Below are 17563 nucleotides of genomic sequence, written 5' to 3' on the forward strand. Positions count from 1 at the left end.
GGAAAGCGAGGGAGCGGCGGCGTGGCGGAGGGCCTTCTTCTGCGTTGCCCCCAGTGACGGAATTCATTTCCGCTTGAGAGCCCGTTGCCATCCTTTCGGTGCCAGCCAAAGATGTTCCTGTTGTGCAGGCACTTTGGTGGGCGAATCTGTTGGCTTTGTGATTTTAATGGATTGTTTTTAAGCTTTTCATTGCTATTAATTGTTGCTGCAGTTTATATTTTATGGATTAATTATGTATGATTATTTTTGTTTTATTTGTTGCTTTTAATTGGTTTAATACGTTGCATTCTGCTCTCAGTTAATTTCATTTCAATTTATTAATTTTATTAATTCTAACTGTTTATTTATAATTGTTGTTTAGTATAGATTCTATTGTTATTAGGTTTATTGCATTGCTGGTTTTATTGTATTGTTCCATTGATTGTATTGTAAGCTGTCCAGAGAGCCTTAGGGAAAATGGGGCGGCATATAAATCAGATAAATCAAATAAATAAACCCCTGTGGTGGAGATAAGCTAGGACCTTGACTGATAGCAGCAGGGGCATTTGCAAGACTGCTGACCACGCCAGAGGCAAAACCAAGCACAGAAGAAAGAGAAGTCAGCCCAGCGTGTCAGGGGTTTGGGACCTCAGGTCCATGGGCCGCATCTGGATTGAGGCCCGCAAGAGCTCTGAAAGGAATCTGGTCCTTGGCCGGAAGAGGCACAACGCCCCTGCGGTGCCGGCTGAGCCTCGGTGCCGCCACCGTCCGCCGCCCTGCAGGGGCTGCTCTTGCACAGCGCCCTCGGCTTACAGCCCCCTCCTCTCTCTCCCCCCCCCCCCCCCCGCCTTGGCTGCCGCCTTTCTCTGTGTAGATCAAGCATCTCCTGAAGGAAGACTCTGACGAGGCCGAGCTGGTCCACTTTCTCAGCAGTCATCCTCACGAGGAAGGAGTTCACCCCGTGGAGGTGGAGAAGATCGAGCAGGACGGCACCGCCACCCCGGTGGAGCCGGAGATGTTCGCCAGCGCCGTGCTCAGACCCATCCCTGACGCTGCCGCCGAGGAGGGGGGGCTGAAGGCCCCCCACCGCCCGCGGCCCCTGGACCTGAAGCAGCAGCAGCAGCAGCAGCACGTGGCTGCAGCAGCCCCCCTGAGCCCCTCGCGGCCACGAAGCCCCTGGGGCAGGCTGGACCCCTACGAGTCCGACGAGGTGCGGCGCCCCGGCCGGCTTGGCTCGGCTCGGCTCGGGCAGGGCTGGGCGGTGGGTCCCTGGACTCCTAAGGACGGGCTGTGCGCTCGGCGACGCGTGCGCACGGCTCGTGCCCGTGGGGAGGTTGGCCAGGCGACGCGTGTGGTCCAAGGGCCGAGGCCACACATGCCTGGACTGGCGGCTGGGGCTCCGCAGGCACCCCGCGCTCTGCTCAGCTGCGCGGGGCGCTGAGCGAATGCTTATCTCTCCGGGCACTGCACCTGTGTCTCGCAAGGATCCCTGCCCTGCCGCGGTCTCTCCCCTCCTCTTTCTGCAAGGGAGTTCGTGACTGGCTTGAGGCCACTCAGTCAGCTCCGTACCTGGCTGGGACTTGAGCTCCGTACCTGGCTGGGACTTGAGCTCCGTACCTGGCTGGGACTTTTGAGCTCACTCCGACCTCCGTGCCACACCAGCTCGGACCACAGCAGCCCCCTGCCAGCTTTCAAAGCTCCCCTTGGAGCTGTGCAAAATTCCCTGGCAGGCATGCAGGCCGTGCCCAGGGGCCCAGTTCGGGATGGGCTTGCCTTCCTTGAAGCCAAGTGACTGCTAAAAGCGGCCGGTTGGTTACCCCCCCCCCCCCCCCCCGGCAGTGAAAAGTGGCTGAGCATATGGGCAGGAGAACTTCCCAACAGGTGGTGCTGTGGCTTTTCTGCTTTCCTGTCTTGGAAGCGGTGGCTTTTCTGCTCTGTTTTGGCTTGGGTCATGCAAGCACTGTTGGCGTTTGCTACCGCCTGTGCTGCAGGGTGGACTGTAAACGGGAAGGAGAAAGAAAGAAAGAAAATTTGCAAAGCATCTGAAGGGACAGCTTTTGCAGAGCCTTGCACTGAATGGCCTGGCACCCTGAAAGTCTGTAAACTTCCAAACCCCCACCTCCCTCCCTCCCTCCCTCCCTCTCTCTCTCTCTCTCTCTCTCTCAGGATGATAGACAGTATGTTGGGTTTGCAACGCTCCCAAACCAGGTCCATCGGAAGTCTGTTAAGAAAGGATTTGACTTCACCCTCATGGTTGCAGGTACCAGGACAGGGCTCAGGTACTGGGGTGGGGAAAGGTTCCCATTTCTTTTCTTTTGGCACACATGAAGGTCGCAGGTTAATTCAGGTTAATCCAGCCATCCAGTTTCTAGCCCTTTACCGGTTCTTCCTTAGGCGGTGGGTCACTTAGTCAGTGATAGCAGCTGCTCGCTCATCCACATTTTGCTGTGCTGCTTGAGATTGCTAGAGAGGGGTTGATCATGCAGTCTCTTTTTCCCTCCCTCCCTCCCTCCCTCCTGCTGCCTGCCTCGCTCAGGAGAGTCTGGACTGGGGAAATCCACCCTGGTGAACAGCCTCTTTCTGACGGATCTGTACAAGGATCGCAAATTCCTGAATGCAGAAGGTAAGGCCTGAGCCACACGCTTGCCCTTGCAAAGGGCCAAGGCAGCCCGTGCTTTTTCGGCAGCAAAGTCCATGGTCTGCTGCAAGGCATTTTTGGAGCCCTTGAAAGTCTCTGCCTGGCTGTGGGCAGAGGACCTGGGAAAAGGAGCTCTCTGAATTTCTCCAGCAGAAGGAGAAAGCATCTCACCCTTCTCTCAGGCAGGCCTCACCGTTGTCAGGAAGGGCTCACCTGCCTCCCTGCCTGCCTGCCTGCCCTCATTTCTCCTGAGTATTTGGGGCCGTGGAGCTTGCGCTGCCACTCCGAGTCGCAGCCGCATTGGCCGTGGGGCTGCCCAGCCCCGGCCCCCTTCCTCCCAGGCGGCAGTGGGTGTCCAGCGCGGGGGAATGCTGGGAGTCATCTTCCCCCCATGAAGGAGGGCCCCCGGCTTACTTTCTCGACATGGTTCTGTTACATCCTGCACTTATTTGGGGGGCTTCCTTCGCTTGACGCCTCTCCCGGCTGCCGGTAATCCAAAAAAGGCCCCTGTGAGTCGACTTGCTTGCCCTCCTGGGCTTTCACTGGAGGAGGGTGGGAGCCGGGGGGGGGGGGGGGGGGCTGCGGTCCGCTCGTGCACACGCCTCGGAAGCAGGGCAAGGAGCACGGAAGGAGGGCGCGTTGCCCAGGGGGGCTCGGCGGCCCTCTCTTGGACTGCCCTGCTTGCCAATGCTATGCGGCCGCCCTCGCTGGGGAAGGGGCTCTGCTGGGTGTGGAAGGCGTGAGCAAGGAAAGATGCTGTGCCAGGCCCACTGCCCGCTTTCTTGGCCCGTGCCCCCCCCCCCCCGTGTCTAGAACGGATCCTGCAGACGGTGGAGATCACCAAGCACGTTGTGGACATTGAGGAGAAAGGCGTGAAGCTCCGCCTGACCATCGTGGACACGCCTGGCTTTGGGGACGCCGTGAACAACACGGAATGGTACGAGTGCGCGGTCCAGCCGGGATCTCTCCCCTGCGCTTGCCGACTCCCTCCTTTGCCGCCCCGGCCCGGCCCAGCAGGGAGCTGGGCTGAGGTGTGGTCCACAAGGACACAAGGACACAAGCAGAGCCTTCCTTGCAGAAAGCGCGCAGGGCCGGCCGGCCCACCTGTGGGAGCGCGTGGGTGGTTTGTGCGTGCACGAGCCTCCAGGACTCGCTTGACCTCCTTTCCTGCCAGGTAGCCTCTGCAGAGAGGAAGTGGGCCGGGAACCAGGGAGCCCAGCCGGGGAAAGCCAGTGGATTCCCCAAACCCCCTGAACCCGGATTCCCTGCATGTTGCTACCAAACAGTCTGCCCTGCCTTTAGGTCACCTTCCGAGCCTCCTGCTGGGTCCCTGCACCAAGGGATGCTGGGTGGGTGGCCGCAAGGGACAGGGCCTTCGCTGTGGTGGCCTCCCCATTTTCGGAAGGCCCTCTCCCAGGAGGCCTGCCTGGTGCCTACAGCTTTTGTTTCTTCAGCCGCAGGTGAAAGCATCTATTCCCCAAGACATTTTAGGGAACTGCAATAGACATAAAAAGGGTCCTACAATTCTCAGCGTTCTTCATGCTGAGAATTGTGGGACTTCTTATGCCTAAGACGTGTAGGATGACACCCTTAGTATTTAGATTGCCTGGCCTGTTATGCCGTGTTGTACTGACTTCTGTTCTGCCAAGTACTCTGCTATTTCTGCCATTTGTAATCTCCCCGGAGAACCTTTGCTACGGGGCTGATAAAAAGAAATACAGTCGTCAGTAATTAAAAAATAAAAGGCAGGCGAGCATGAGGTGCAGGAGCTTTGTGGCTGAGCAGTGGGAACTGGGGAAGGAGCCCCCCTGGCCCTGCCGCCGGGCTGAGCTGCCTCCGGACGATGCCAAGGCCGGGATGAAAACGGTCCCCGGCGACACGGCCGGCCGGCTGCAGGGCAGGCAAGTCGCCTGCCCCAGCTCGCTTGGGCTGTGGGGGTGGAGGCGCTGGCCCAGGGGTGCCCTCCAGCCCTGGAGGCGCAGCAGACCTTGTCCTCCCGCGGCTGAGAGAGTTGCCCTGCGCCTCGCGTCGCGTCGCGTCGCGTCGCGTTGCCACCGGAGCGATCTTGCCGAAGGAACTGCCAGCCCAAGACCCGGTCGAGGAGGGCCCCGGGCCCCTGCCTGGCTGGCGGAGGGGCCAGCTTGGTCTCCCACCGCTTTCCTGGGGAGGCCCTGGCGGGCGGGCACTGCCAGCCTGTGTGGGCAGTCCTGGCCTGGTGGGACCCAGCGGCCAGGACTACCCACGCAGCTGTAAGCTCGGAGTCCCCACACAGACCCTGGAGAGCCCGGGAGGGGAGAACGCCTTTGCCAGCAGCAGGAAGGTGCCCGACCGGCATCAGGCCGGCAGCTTGGCCGTGGGAGCGTGGGGAATGCGGGGCCGGGGGCTGGCTCCCTCGGGGCGGCGGCGTTCCTCTCTGGCTTGCATTAGAGGCAAGGCCCAGGCACAGCGCGAGTTGGAAGGGCCTGCTGGGCCAGCCAGTCTGAGCCCGGCTCCCACCGGTTCCACTCGTGCTTGTCCAAGCTTTCCTTGAGCACCCTCCCTGATGGGGCCCCGCCACCTCCTGCAGACGCCCAGCCCGCATCCCAGGGGCCCTGACCCTCCAGAGGGACTTCCCGGCACCCAGCCTTGAACCAATTAAAGAAAGAACGGGACAGCGCCAGGCAGAAGGGGTCTCCCGGGCCGCCTAGTCGGACCCCCGGCTCCAAAGCAAGACGGTGCTCGTGCCCAACAGGCTGGGACCGCCGGGCAGGGGAGCGTCTGGGTCGGTCCTCGGCCAAGGCCCACCGTGCTTCTCCGGGCAGCCCCCGAGCCCCTTGCCTGGGTGGCGGAGGGCGTGCCAGGTGCCACCTGCTCCTTGTCCCTCCCCAGCTGGAGACCGGTGGCCGACTACATCGACCAGCAGTTTGAGCAGTACTTCCGGGACGAGAGTGGCCTCAACCGGAAGAACATCCAGGACAACCGCCTGCACTGCTGCCTCTACTTCATTTCGCCCTTCGGCCATGGGTACGGCCCCTGCCCGGCGTGGGTGCAGAAGCTCCTGCGCGTCTGGGCAAGGGAGGGCTGCCCAGGCCGGCTGTTGCGGCACTTGCAGGCCCCGACGGCCCCGCAGAGGGACAAGCGCTTCCAGCACGCTCGGCCGTCATGGCATCCTGCCAGGGGTCCTGGGATGGGGGGAGAGATCCCCCTGGGTCCTTCTGGTGCTCATCAGGAGACCTTTGGTTTTCCTCTGGCGTGGAGCCTCTTTCATCCTGAGGGCTGAGCGCCATTTTGGAGACTTGGGGGGGGGGCACATTGCATGGCGGGGCAGGAGGGGAGGGGCCGGTGTGCCCAGCTGGCTTGCTGCCAGTCTTGCTGCATTTCAAGGCCGGGAGATCACCAAAGAGTGGTGGTTGGGAGAAAAGCGGCGGAGGTGGGGAAGGGCTGTGGCTGCCCCCAGAACCCCGCTTTGGACCCTTCTTTGACAGGCTGCGGCCCCTGGACGTCGAGTTCATGAAGGCCGTCCACCAGCGCGTGAATATCGTTCCCGTCTTGGCTAAAGCAGACACGCTGATGCCCTGTGAGGTGGATCGGATGAAAACCAAGGTGTGAGCACGTGCGCATGAGCCCCACACGCGTGGCGGGGGGCTGCGGGCCACTCGGCTGTTCCAGTTTGCCCTGGCTGCATCCCGGCCTCCTTCAGCCTCGTGCCCTCCAGGTGTGTGGGGCCGCAGCTGGAGGGCTCCGCGTCAGGAGGCCATTTGGACCTGAGCCGGGCAGGATCATGGTTGCCCCAGTGGGTGGGAAATCATCCGCCCTTGGAGGTAGAATGCTGCTGTTTGGGGGGCTCTCTGGAGCCCTCTGGACTGGGTCCGTTAATTGGCCCCACTCCCTTTCCCAAGAAATCCAAAGTGCGGGCCTGGAGCCTGGTCTTTGAGTTGCGGGTTGCAGACCAGCTTCTTTGCATTCCATAGTTTTGCACAAGTTCAGTCATGGAAGACTATGAAAAATGACCCAAAATGTGCATTTCTCCCCCCTCCAATAGCCTTAAGTCAGAAAATGTGCCTCGTGCATTTTTGAGAGTGTCAGTTTACGCAAGTGCAAGCAAACACGTTTCTGTAAGGCCCAAGGGTGCTAATGAAGGGCAAAAAGGCGCCTGACCCGCAAGATGCAGCGGGAGCAGACGTGAGGAAGCGCACCAGCTCTGCCAGGGATGCTGGCCACTGTGCCCCCAAACACCGCCAGCCCCTGCCCTGCTCGGGGCCTGGGCTCTGCCAGCTACCCGCCCGCTCCTTGTCCGCCAGATCCGTGATGAAATCGATCAGTTTGGGATCCGGATCTACCAGTTCCCGGACTGCGATTCAGACGAAGACGAGGACTTCAAGCTGCAGGACCAAGCCCTCAAGGTGAGGGCGGGTGGAGGAGCGGGCCCCGCGGAAGCAGGTGTGCGGCACGCCGAGCCCGGCAGGACGTCCTTGGGGGGTGGCACGCCGGAGCCGAGGCGGGGGCCATCCCCAGGGAGAGGGCAGGCGGCAGGCCCCGCCTGGCACGCTGCCTCTGCCTCGGCCCTCGTGCGCTTGCCAAAGACGTGACGCAGCACAGCGGCTTCCCCCGCTCCCGTTATTTGCGGACGGTCGGACTGCTCCGGCTTTGCTTGCCCTGCCTTCGCAGCTCAGGTGCTCTCCAGCCAGGCTGCGAAGGCCGCGTGGCCGGCCGGACCGATAGGGCCCTGGAGCGCCCCCTGCCCCCCACGCAGCTGTGCCCCTTGACCCAAGGGCGCTCGCAGAGCCCGCTGCGGAAGGGCTGCGGCGCACGGTGAGGGCCCCTCTGGCCTCTGTGCGGGTTTGGGGGGCGGGGGTGCTGTGGTCGGCCAGTGGTCCCGTGCCAGAGTCGCCAGCGTCCGGCCCAGAAGAAGGCGGCCGCTGATGTCTGGGGGAGGCTCTGTCCTCGGAGCCCCCCTCCTCTCCCAGGCAGCTGCGCGTCTCCACGAGGCGTCCCCCAAGTCCCGCCCAAAGCCACCCCCACCCCACCAAGAGTGCGCGGAGAACACCCTTGATGCGCCGGCCACTGCTGGGCACGCACCGTGGCTGGAGGCGCATGCATGCATGGGGCGCGCACGAGCCAGCAGCATGGCTCCGGGCCACTCGGCTGGCTGTGGGCGCTCATCGCTGCCCTGGCCCACCCCACGGCGCGTGGCCGCCCTTGTGCCGCACCTCGCACGCTGGGCACGGCCCCTGACGTCCCCCCTCCCGCAGGAGAGCATCCCTTTTGCTGTGATCGGCAGCAACACGGTGGTGGAGGCCAAGGGCCGTCGGATCCGTGGGCGGCTGTACCCGTGGGGTGTTGTGGAAGGTAACCCCCCGTCGTGCGCTTGGGTCCGTTTCACAGCCTGCCCGGGGGGAGGGGGCGCGCCTCTCCGCGGGGGGCTGCCGCGTGCCCCCTGCCTTCACAAAATCCCCCCTGCCTTGACTCAACGTCCAGGTGCGGCAGCTGCTGGAACGTGGGAAGTGCCGCCCCTGGCAGCTGAGTACCTTCCCTCCAGGTGGGGAAGACCGGAGAGGCTGGTGCCCCTGAGCCCCCAGAGGGGGCTGCGAGGCCTGCCGGGAGTGGGCTGAGCACCGTCCCTCCAGCAGCGTCTGGCAAGGGAAGCCGCCCGCAAGCCCCCCCCGCCTCTCCCCTCTGCGGACGAGGCGGGAGCAGGGCAGGCGGTTCTGGGCAGAGAACATGCTGCCCGCCGCACCCCTTCTGCCCGGAACATGGAAAGCACGCTGGGCTGCAAGCAGGGGGCCCGGGCCGGCCCTCGCCCAGGTCTGTGCCCCCGCTCACACGGCACCTTCATGGTTGGAGCCGGAAAGGGCCCAGAGGCAGCGGGAGAGAAGTGGGCGGGAGCTGGTTGGAACTGCCTTTGAACCCCGGCGTCCTGCACTCCGGCGGGCTGCGGCTCCCATGCTCCATGGATGATGGGAGTTGCAGTCCCAGCACATGGAGAGCGTGTCGGCAGCCTCAGGAGGCATGTCTGTGTGCCCGTGATGAGGAGGAGGATGTGGGAAATGCGCAACTCGCCAGTGTGGGTCCAGGAGAACTGGGCGGGGAAGGGCTCTTGGCCCGGGAGCCGAATGCCTGTTTGGACCGGCGGTGGGCGGGGCTGGAGGCAAAGGGGGCGTGGCCAAATGCCGGGTTCCTTTGCTCAGAGCTCTTCCTGCCAGAACCAAGCTTTCGGAGGGATGTTTCAAAATGCTGAGGGAGGGAGGGAGGGAGGCCTGAGCAGGACCCGAGGACCCTTGAGCTGCCCCGCCCAGGGGGCACGGCCCTCTGGAGGAGCCCAGGGGCAAGTGCTGGGTCCCCTCCGCAAGAGGGAGGAGGAGAAGGGTGCCCCCCTTGGCCCGCTGCCAGGGGGCCCACCGTCCGGCGGGGCTCTCGGACCCGTCAGCACGGCCTGCCGCGCTCCGTGCTCGGCGAGGAGGAACCGCGACCTGCCCTGCGCCCGCCGAGGCGCAGAAGAGGGGGCTCCTCGCAGGGCGGCTGGAAAGCTGCCTCCCGGCCGGGGAGCAGGTTGGTGCGCCGCGGCCAGGGAGGCCTCCTGGGGGCCGATCCGGCTCTGCGCACTTCGGCGGTCCTCCCCGGCACCGGGCTCGGCCTGCGCGAGCGGTGAGCTTGGCCCTCGGTTTTGCTTCTCCGGCCAGTGGAGAACCCCGCGCACTGTGACTTCGTCAAGCTGCGCACCATGCTGGTGAGGACCCACATGCAGGACCTGAAGGACGTGACGCGGGAGACGCACTACGAGAACTACCGGGCGCAGTGCATCCAGAGCATGACCCGCCTGGTGGTGAAGGAGCGCAACCGCAAGTAAGTGGGGCAGGGCCGTGGGGCAGGGCCCCTCCCGGCCCAGCCAGCTCCCTCGCGGCACGGCCTGGGGTCTTGCCCCCTGGGGACGCCCCCCCCCCCCCCAGTAAAGGCGCTGTCCCCTCCTCCGCCGACAGGTCTGAGGTGGAAAGGCGCACAATGTGTTCGTGAGAACTCCTCAGCTGGGTTGAGGGTCCGGCGAAGAGCGTTTGTTCTGCAAGAAGGTTAGCGCTGGCTCGCGTGCCCCGACCTCTCTGCCATTTCAAAAAAGAAAAAAGGCCACCTCTGGGCCCTAGGAGCAGAAATCAAGTTTTTTTTATAGCAGCAGTGGATTACCCATTTGCAGCCACAATAAATTGTGCAGATCCATTTCCTCCACCTGTGCGGGGCCGGACTGAAGGGCACAGAGCCAAGCTGCTTCCTCTGTAGAAAGAGAGAGGCACGCAGCCCTCGTTGGAGGGTGGCCGGGCTGCGTCGCTTGAATACAGGAAGAAAAATGCATTCGCAGGACATATGCGCAAGCCGTTGCCTCCTGAAACTGCCCACCCACACACATTCTCACCGGCAACCGGCTCCTTTCCCCCTCACTGCTGCGACTGATGGAGGTTTTCCAGGAAATGTTGAATTGGGCTCATCTGCAGAAGAAATGTGTTGGTTTGCATTGCATTGCAAACAGTTCTCATGATCGCAAACAAGCTGGGCTGGGGTGCATCTGTAGCAGGGAATGAGAAAATGCAGCACGTTTGCTTTACTTGCCTTTAGTAGGCAAAGAAAGAAAAGTCACTTTTCTGGCCAGATATGCTGCAAGTATTCGGCCTGAAATATTTTTTTTTGCGGGGGGGGGGAGGTAACACCTAATGTGATTTATATCTCAGTTTATGTAAATTTGACTGGGATGCCTGAAAAAAGTGTTAGACTGTTGAAATTTAAGGAAAAAGGAAGGTGCTGAAGGTGCCAGCATGTTTCTTCAGTTTAGCAACTCAGAGCATTCTGCATTTCAGTGCTGTTCATTCATACTGGTTGGGGTAGTCCTATGAAAAATGCAAACTGCCATTTTTAAGCTGCTAAATGTAGCTAATAATAGTATTTGCAAGTGGCAAAGCAAGCACTGCTACTAGTGAACTTCAGAGACCAGAAATGTTCTGCCAAAAGACGGGGCCGGCCGAGTGTCTCTGGCATGCCCCTCTCAGCAGACCTGCCCAAGGCCCGGCAGTGGCGCGTCCGAGTCTCGCTCGCTCTCGGCTGTGGATCTGGCACGTGGCCTCTGAGCCCGTGGATGGCCGGCTTGGCTCCCTTCCAGGGCAGGGGTGCAGAACTGTGCCCCCCTCCTTGCACACTGCTTTTGGGGCACCTCCCGAGCTTTCGGGCCGCGTTGCTGCCAGGAAGAGCGCCAAGCTCAAGCGTGCTGGGTTTGTGCCCCGCCCCCTTGGCTCTTGGCTCCACCCACTCCTGGATTGTGCCCCCGCCCCCGGCTTCTCTGCCAGGGACATCAGTCCTCAGGCTTGGGGAGAGGCTGCCCCACTGCCCCCAGGAGGGTGTGCAAGAGGCTGGGGAGGTGGGGGGTCGCCGTTGCCCCCCGGCCGTGCGTTCAGCGGCGTGTCTCGTTCCTTTCGCTGCCTGCCGCCCCCGCGGGACCAGGAGCGGACCCCCGTCCGGGAGACTCTGCTGCGGCGACTGCTCTGTGGACTGAGCCGCCGAGGCCCCCGCCCTGCAGCGCCTCCCTGTGCACCGAGGACCCGCCCGGTGCCCCCGGGCTGGGCAGGGCGCTGTGGACCTGCCGCCCGGCTTCTGCGCGTTGCCATAAAAGCATTTCTTTCCACTTCGGGGTTGTCTTGCTCCCTTCCATTGCGTCGGTGGGAAAGCAGCGTGGGCAGAGGGCTCCCCACGGGGGCACCTTCCCTCAGGCGCCTCCCCTCCCCGGCGGCCCTGAGGATGGGCAAGCCGAGGGGACCAGCACCGGGAAGGATTTGCCCGCTTGGAGACGATCGGCCACGCCACGTTCGCTGGGAGGGCTGCTTGCAGTTTTGGGGTGCGGGGGCCCCAAGCCATTGGTGGGCAGGCCCAGAGCCAAAGGACCGATCCGTTGATTTCAGCTTCAAAGCTGCCCCTGCCAGCAGCTGAGACTTGGGAGGGAGAGGCACGCCTGCTTTTTGGAGTGGGGAAAAATGCACCCGAGCCAGGGCGCCACTGGACCACCAGTAGCCAGGGAGCGCTGGTGTGGCTGGGGGACAGGTGTAGCGCTACGTGGAAGCCCCTCGGAGGGCCCAGGGAGATCCCAGGCAGGCCCCCTTTGGGCCACCGGAAGCTCGACACCCTCTGGATTTCACCCATGGAAATCAACAAGCCCCACTGAAATTACCGGAAGCTCTGGGAGGAGCCCGAGGAGGGTGGGCGGAGGGGGCTTCCAGATACGTTCTGGTTCTGCTGTAGGGGAAGGTCAGCCCCATGGAGGCCTCCCTTCTTGGCTTGTCTCGGGCTGGGCTGGCTGTGGTCCACAGGGGTGTTGGGGGGGCCGCATGCCACCCGTCCCCGTGCGGAGTGCTGGGGGATCGGAAGGCCTGCGAACACGGGGGAAGCCTTCCAGGCCCAGTCTCCTGCGCAGGGGACCCTGCAGCTGGGAAGGGCCATGTGCCCCCTGGTGCTGCCACGGCCCTCTCGGTCCCCACGGGCAGATTCCACGGGTGCCTCTTGGCCCCGGGTCAGGGCAGAGCCGCTGTCGGGGTGCCGCGGGCCTGCCCCCTGGCTTGGCATCCCTTCCCCAGGGAAGGGCTCCTGGTGGCCCTGAGGATGGTGACGAGTCCTGGGCCCGATCTGCCAAGTGCAGTGGGATGGAACCTCATGAGCCACCCCGCTCCTGCGCCCTTACACGAAAGTAGCGCAAGTGGCTGCCTATGTCCCTGGGGCCTCATGCCGCCTGAGCAGGCCCTGCAGCTCTGCAGGCACCCTGGAAGGCCGCCAGGGCCCCAGGCAGCCTGGGCCGCCTCTTTGGGTCGCTTGTGGAATCTGGATGGGTCCCTGGACAGATCAGAAGTGCCAGTCTGGCTCTGGACGCTGGTTCCTTGCTTCTTCCCTGCCAGCTTGCTAGCTGAAGGCCATGTTTCCTTCCACGGAGTCCCGGCCACGGGTAGGGTTGATGAAGGGACAGGTTTTAAATTGCATCGGCCCACCTGTCCTTTTAAGTGTCCGTGCTGGACACAGCTGCTGCCTGCCTCCAAGCTATGGTCCTTCCCTTAAAAGGAAGAAGTAAGGTTCTAGTCCTCATACGTCTTAAAAATGGGTTTGTTTGAATTAAGAACATGGACAGAAGAGTTTAAGGACACGCCTTTAAACATCAGCAGCACACAGGAAGTGCGCATTTACTCTTGACCTTGCTGATTAAACTTGCCCCTCAAGATAGTGGCCAGAGCCTGGTCATCTCTGGGTGGAAGCGCTGGGCTCTCCTCCGGCCGCCTGGCGCCTTCCAGAAGTGTTAGGCTGGCGATGCAGCCCGACACGCCTGGGGAGCGCCACGTCGGGGAAGGAGGCTGTGCGGATGGGCGCAGCCAGGATCTGCACAGAGCCCTTCCCCGAGTGTCCGGAGAGTCTCAGTGCCCGGACCACGGCCTTGCAAGGTAGGACAGTCAGTGGGGTGCAGTGAGGGGGTTTGCTGCAGCGCCTGGGTCCATGCCTGAGCCGTGCGGCGAAGAGGGGGCCCTATGCACTGCTGATCTGGCAGCTCCACGGCATCCCCACAGGCGGAGCCGGGAGACGCGCCACGCAGCCCCCAAGCCCCCCCCCCCGGGCCGTGGCAGGCAGAGGGGAGAGGCTGCCCTCCCCAGGCAGTTCCTTTGCCGGGGCCGCCGGGGCCGTGTCCGAACGGAGCGTGCGGCTGCAGCCCCGCACCCGGCCGTTGAGAGCCCAAGAGCTGCCTGGCGGGCTGGGGCCAGGCAGGGGCACGTGGATCGGGAGGGTGGCCTGGGGGGGGCTCGGCCCTGGTGCCGGCCGGGGGGCTCGGGGGGACGCGAGGTCAGGGAGGGGCCACGATGCTACCGGCAGTGCTTTCCCCCAGAAGCCATGCCCGGGCCACGCTTCCTCCATCTTGGGGTGGGAGGATGGCCCACCCCCGCAGAGCCCCCTGGACGTCTGCCCCCACTCCATCCCTGGCCCTTGGCCATGCTGGCTGTGGCTGCTGGGATTGTTAGTCCAAGCATCTGCAGGGCACCGGGTTGCCCGTCTGGCATTGGCCCGGCCCACCCTTTTCTCTAACGCCTGACGGTGTGTGTTTTTTGGCACTCCGAGTGCCCAGTGGGGCCCCTGGAAAGCAGGTGCAGCTGGGCAGGCTGGGCGTCCTCGGAGGGCTGCTTGCAGCGGAGGCTGCAGAAGGCCAAATGCAGCAGCCTCGGCCCTGGCAGGGCTTCCTGAGGCTGTGCCGGCTCTCCCTCGTTTCTCATATGTGTGTTTTAAAAAATATATATAGCAAACTAACCAGGGAAAGTGGGACGGACTTCCCCATACCGGCTATCCCGCCCCTGCCAGACAATGAGACGGAGAAGCTGATCCGGGAGAAGGACGAGGAGGTAAGCCGTGGGCGGAGGCCCGCTTTTGCCGCCGTGCCACCCCAGACCTTTCCCCTCCTGGACCTGGCTGGGGACAGCGCCCCACCTTTCGCGGCCTGGCCATGGACCTGGCGCTGGCGCTTTCTCTCCATTCAGTTGCGGCGGATGCAGGAGATGCTGGAGAAGATCCAGCGGCAAATGGAAGACTCTCACTAGCCGCCTGCCACGAAGCCTCTTCGCTCCGGCCCCCCACCCCAGAGGCACCGAATGTCATGGCTTCCCCCGCCACCCGCGCAGTCTCCGGCGCTTGGCCCGGCTGCCCACCCGCCACCTTAAGCTGAGAACCTGTTGCTGAAACCCTCGCCTTACGACCAAGCTTGCCACGCTCGCCGGCTGCCTCACTCCTGTGCCCCGTGGCCAGTGCGGGCTTTGCCTCTCCTTGACCCCACGGAGCCGCCGAGCCCCATGCCGTGGGCCCCACCACCGCACTGCCCGAGCGGGCAGGGAATTTTTCCTGGTGCCCAGCCGGAGCCTGGCTTCCTGCCACGTGACCCGAGTACCCCGTGCCCTGCACTCCGGGGCGACGGAGAAGAGAGCGTGGCCCTCCTTCGTGTGGCAGTCTTCGAATCCCCGACCAGCGCTCTTCTGTCTCCTCTCCGTCTTCGCTGGGCTGGACGTGCCCGCCTCCGTCGTGGTGGCGCCAGTTCTGCAGCCAGTGGTGGATTCGCCCCGAAGCTGCTCCAGCCTTTAGCCAGTTTGCCAAATAAAATGTAATGGGCACTTCGGCGACAGCTTTGCCGGAGCCAAGATGAATTCTGTCCTCGGCGTTCCCGCAGGGAGCTACCCAATCGAAAAGCGACGTCGGTGGGGCCTGGCGAGACTCGCTCCTCATCAGTCCGGCTGGCTTCTCGCAATCGCTGCATCCTTTGCCTTCAAGGTGCTCACAGAATGAGGTCTTTACTATCTGCTGCAGAACTTTCCCAGATGCAACTTCCTTAGTTTTTTTTAAAGGAACAGCCCGAAGGACCGAGCCGTTCTCCAAGTAGGCGCATCTTCATTCGCAGAAGGAATTCGTGGGAAGTTCTCGGGGAAAGCCATGCCTGCTCTTGCAGGTGTCCCTCCTGAAATGGCCGTCCACGGCCCAGGAGGCGAGAAACACGGCTGCTGGAACACTGCTCGCGGGAAGCTGCTCCAGGCATGCGGGGCAGCCCCGAAAGCCAGTGGTCCGTCTTCATAGATACTGCCTGGGCCCCATGGCAGGAGTTGTACCAATGCAGGGCCATCGCCATGCGGGTCACGCCCCGGGACGAGAATGAGCGGAAGGGCGCCCAGGTGTGTGTGGACTGCCCAGCGGGTGGGGTGGCTGCTGCAGCTCTGCAGAATTGGAGTGCCTGCATGCTGAGCCACAGAGCGAGGCTCTGCCAGGCGCCCTTGGGGGACCTCGCCAGTGGAACAAGACTGCACAGCCCACCTTGGGTTACGAACAACCACCTTTGGTAACATCAGTGGTAGAGTGTCCCTGAATGGGGAGGCTCCATTCCTAGTACATAGCTGTGACTAAGAGCTGCAGGTGGGCCAGTGGGCAATGTCTCAGTTCCCGAGAAGTTCCTCAGATTCTTTCAGGAAGATAATTGCACCTCATTTGTGTACCCGAATGCGTTTGTCCGCCCTGATTGGGAAAAATGCACATTTTAAAAATGCATTTTTCCTGACCAAAAATGCACACTTTTCTCCTATAGGCTTAAAGTATGAAGATACAGAATTTGGCAAGGAGAGGGAAGTTTGTAAAAACGTGCATTTTAAGAAATGTGCATCGGTGCATTCTCCGAAATGCAAATAGGTGGATTTTTGCAAATGTGCATTTGCGAACCAACTCATTTTGGGCATCGAGTGCAATTTGGAAAAGTACGAACCTTGCCAGAGGATGGTGTCCCAGGTCACACCCCGGACGCTGAACGGGGCATGTTTTGCTCAGGGGAACGCCCTCACGCTCTCTGGGGCTGCTTGTCCATGCGCACACGCCAGTTGTCCCGCTGGCATCTGGCACCTTCTCTCTCCAGAAGCTGCCCACAGCCCTCTCTCCAGGCAGCATCTGAGGGTGGTGCTCTCTGTGCTGGGCAGCGCCGCTCCGGGCTGAGGACCAAGGTCCTTCTGGTGCGGCCTGCGCTGTCGGAACAGCGCCCGCCACCTCTGGAGCAGCCTCTGTGGAGCACACGCGCAGCCCCAGTGGGTGAGCCACGGCCCCACCACACGCCCACAGACGGGCTGCCGGCTGGCCATCGGCCCGCCTCCAGGCCTGTGCCAAGAGCCTGGAGGCCTTGCAGCCACAGCCGGTGGGGCCCACGGCTGGCCAGCACGCGCCCTCCCCTTTGCTCTTTCTAGCGATACTGCACTGTTGCTTTCTGGTCGTCGGCATATTTATTATTGTTAGTGGTGGATTGTGCCGGATAACGAATTGGGATGTTATCCTCAGGACACGCAGCAACGGCATTTTTGAATTCCCCGGCACACAGACGCAGGCAGCAAGCCCTGCCCCCTGCAGGCACCCACCGGGGAGCACCGATTCCACATGGAATGCCAGAATTTTCCTTTGCTCTCTGCTTTTTCAGAGACTCATTTAGAGGAGGAAGAGGACGAGGCGTTTTTAGGATTGTGCAAAGTCCAATTTTGGCAATCTGGGGCCCTCGGAGGAGCGGAGGTCAGCACAGCCTCCCAGAGGCAAACTCTTGCCCAGGGTAGCTGGGGTGGGCGGCTTGGGGGAGGGCCATCTTTGCAGGTAGAACACGCCCGGCGAAGGGGCAGAGAGGCTGGCACGTGGGGATGGGATCCGGGGAGGTGGGGAAGAGGTTTCGCCCCTCAGCCCCCCAGCTCCTTCCAGGAGCGCCAAAGCTCAGGCACAGGACGTGGCACTTTGGGGGCACCTCCGGCTGCTTCTGCTTTGGCCTTCTCCATCTGTCAAATCTTGCTATTTTCTTACCAGAGAGAGAGAGAAACCCTATCTTTGCCCAGTTGTCTGAAAAAGAAAATGTATTTATTGAAAGGCTGTAAAAATTATAGGTTTATACATAGCTCCAGTAGAGATATTTTTTATCCTGCCAATAAACGCAGCTACTTTCAGCCGACTGGAGTGGGCCTCTGAGTTTCTCAAGCTTCATCGCAGCACTGATCTGCCCGGCACGGTGGCTCCGTGAAGCGCCGGGCCCATGGAGCTCGTGTGGGGCCCTTGCAGGAAGGAAGCGAGCCCGCAGACGGTGCGAGAGCGCCCCACCCCTCAGGGTGCGTTTCCGTCTTGGGTGCCCCTGCACGGCACAGGCATAGCTTCGCTGAGCTACGCAAGCCCCTTCGCCACGACAAGGCAGTGGTCCACGAAGGAGCCGTGTTCCAGGTGCTGCTTTGTGCAAGCTGCATCAGTGCACGCAAATTCCCTTAGCGATGCGAGAACCGCTGCCCTTGCAGGGGCAGAAGGGTGGCCGGGTGCAGCGCCGCGGTGGGTGACGCTGGGGCTCAGTCTCTGCCCTGGGTCAGATTCCTGACGCATTGCTTCAAGGAAGGGCTCTGGGTCCAAGGTTCAGCCGCTTCGCAGCTCCACGGC

At 62.3% G+C, this 17563-nt stretch overlaps 1 protein-coding gene across 2 annotated transcripts; it reads left to right on the forward strand.

Annotated features, from left to right (window-relative positions):
- The first annotated feature begins 2175 nt into the window (after positions 1–2175).
- SEPTIN4 (septin 4) lies at positions 2176–14195 on the forward strand. Of its 2 annotated transcripts, none has more exons than XM_044456076.1 (10): positions 2176–2239; positions 2516–2602; positions 3431–3554; positions 5486–5620; positions 6082–6199; positions 6898–6999; positions 7849–7945; positions 9277–9439; positions 13893–13992; positions 14128–14195. In XM_044456076.1, the coding sequence occupies exons 1-10, from the start codon at positions 2230–2232 to the stop codon at positions 14185–14187; spliced, it is 996 nt and encodes a 331-aa protein (XP_044312011.1). In that variant the 5' UTR covers positions 2176–2229; the 3' UTR covers positions 14188–14195. The 2 variants fall into 2 exon arrangements, with proteins under 2 accessions (XP_044312011.1, XP_044312012.1); XM_044456077.1 differs by having other exon boundaries at positions 9277–9409; positions 13890–13992.
- Positions 14196–17563: the final 3368 nt, after the last annotated feature.

The sequence above is a fragment of the Varanus komodoensis genome, unplaced genomic scaffold (genome assembly GCF_004798865.1).
Source record: "Varanus komodoensis strain SLA01 unplaced genomic scaffold, ASM479886v1 scaffold81, whole genome shotgun sequence".
NCBI lineage: Eukaryota > Metazoa > Chordata > Lepidosauria > Squamata > Varanidae > Varanus > Varanus komodoensis.

Excerpts from the sequence above, each read along its gene's own strand:
- SEPTIN4 (XM_044456076.1), top strand. Across the intron at positions 5,621-6,081 it reads ATTTCGCCCTTCGGCCATGG|GCTGCGGCCCCTGGACGTCG; the intron begins GTACGGCCCCTG and ends CTTCTTTGACAG. Across the intron at positions 7,946-9,276 it reads CCCGTGGGGTGTTGTGGAAG|TGGAGAACCCCGCGCACTGT; the intron begins GTAACCCCCCGT and ends TTCTCCGGCCAG.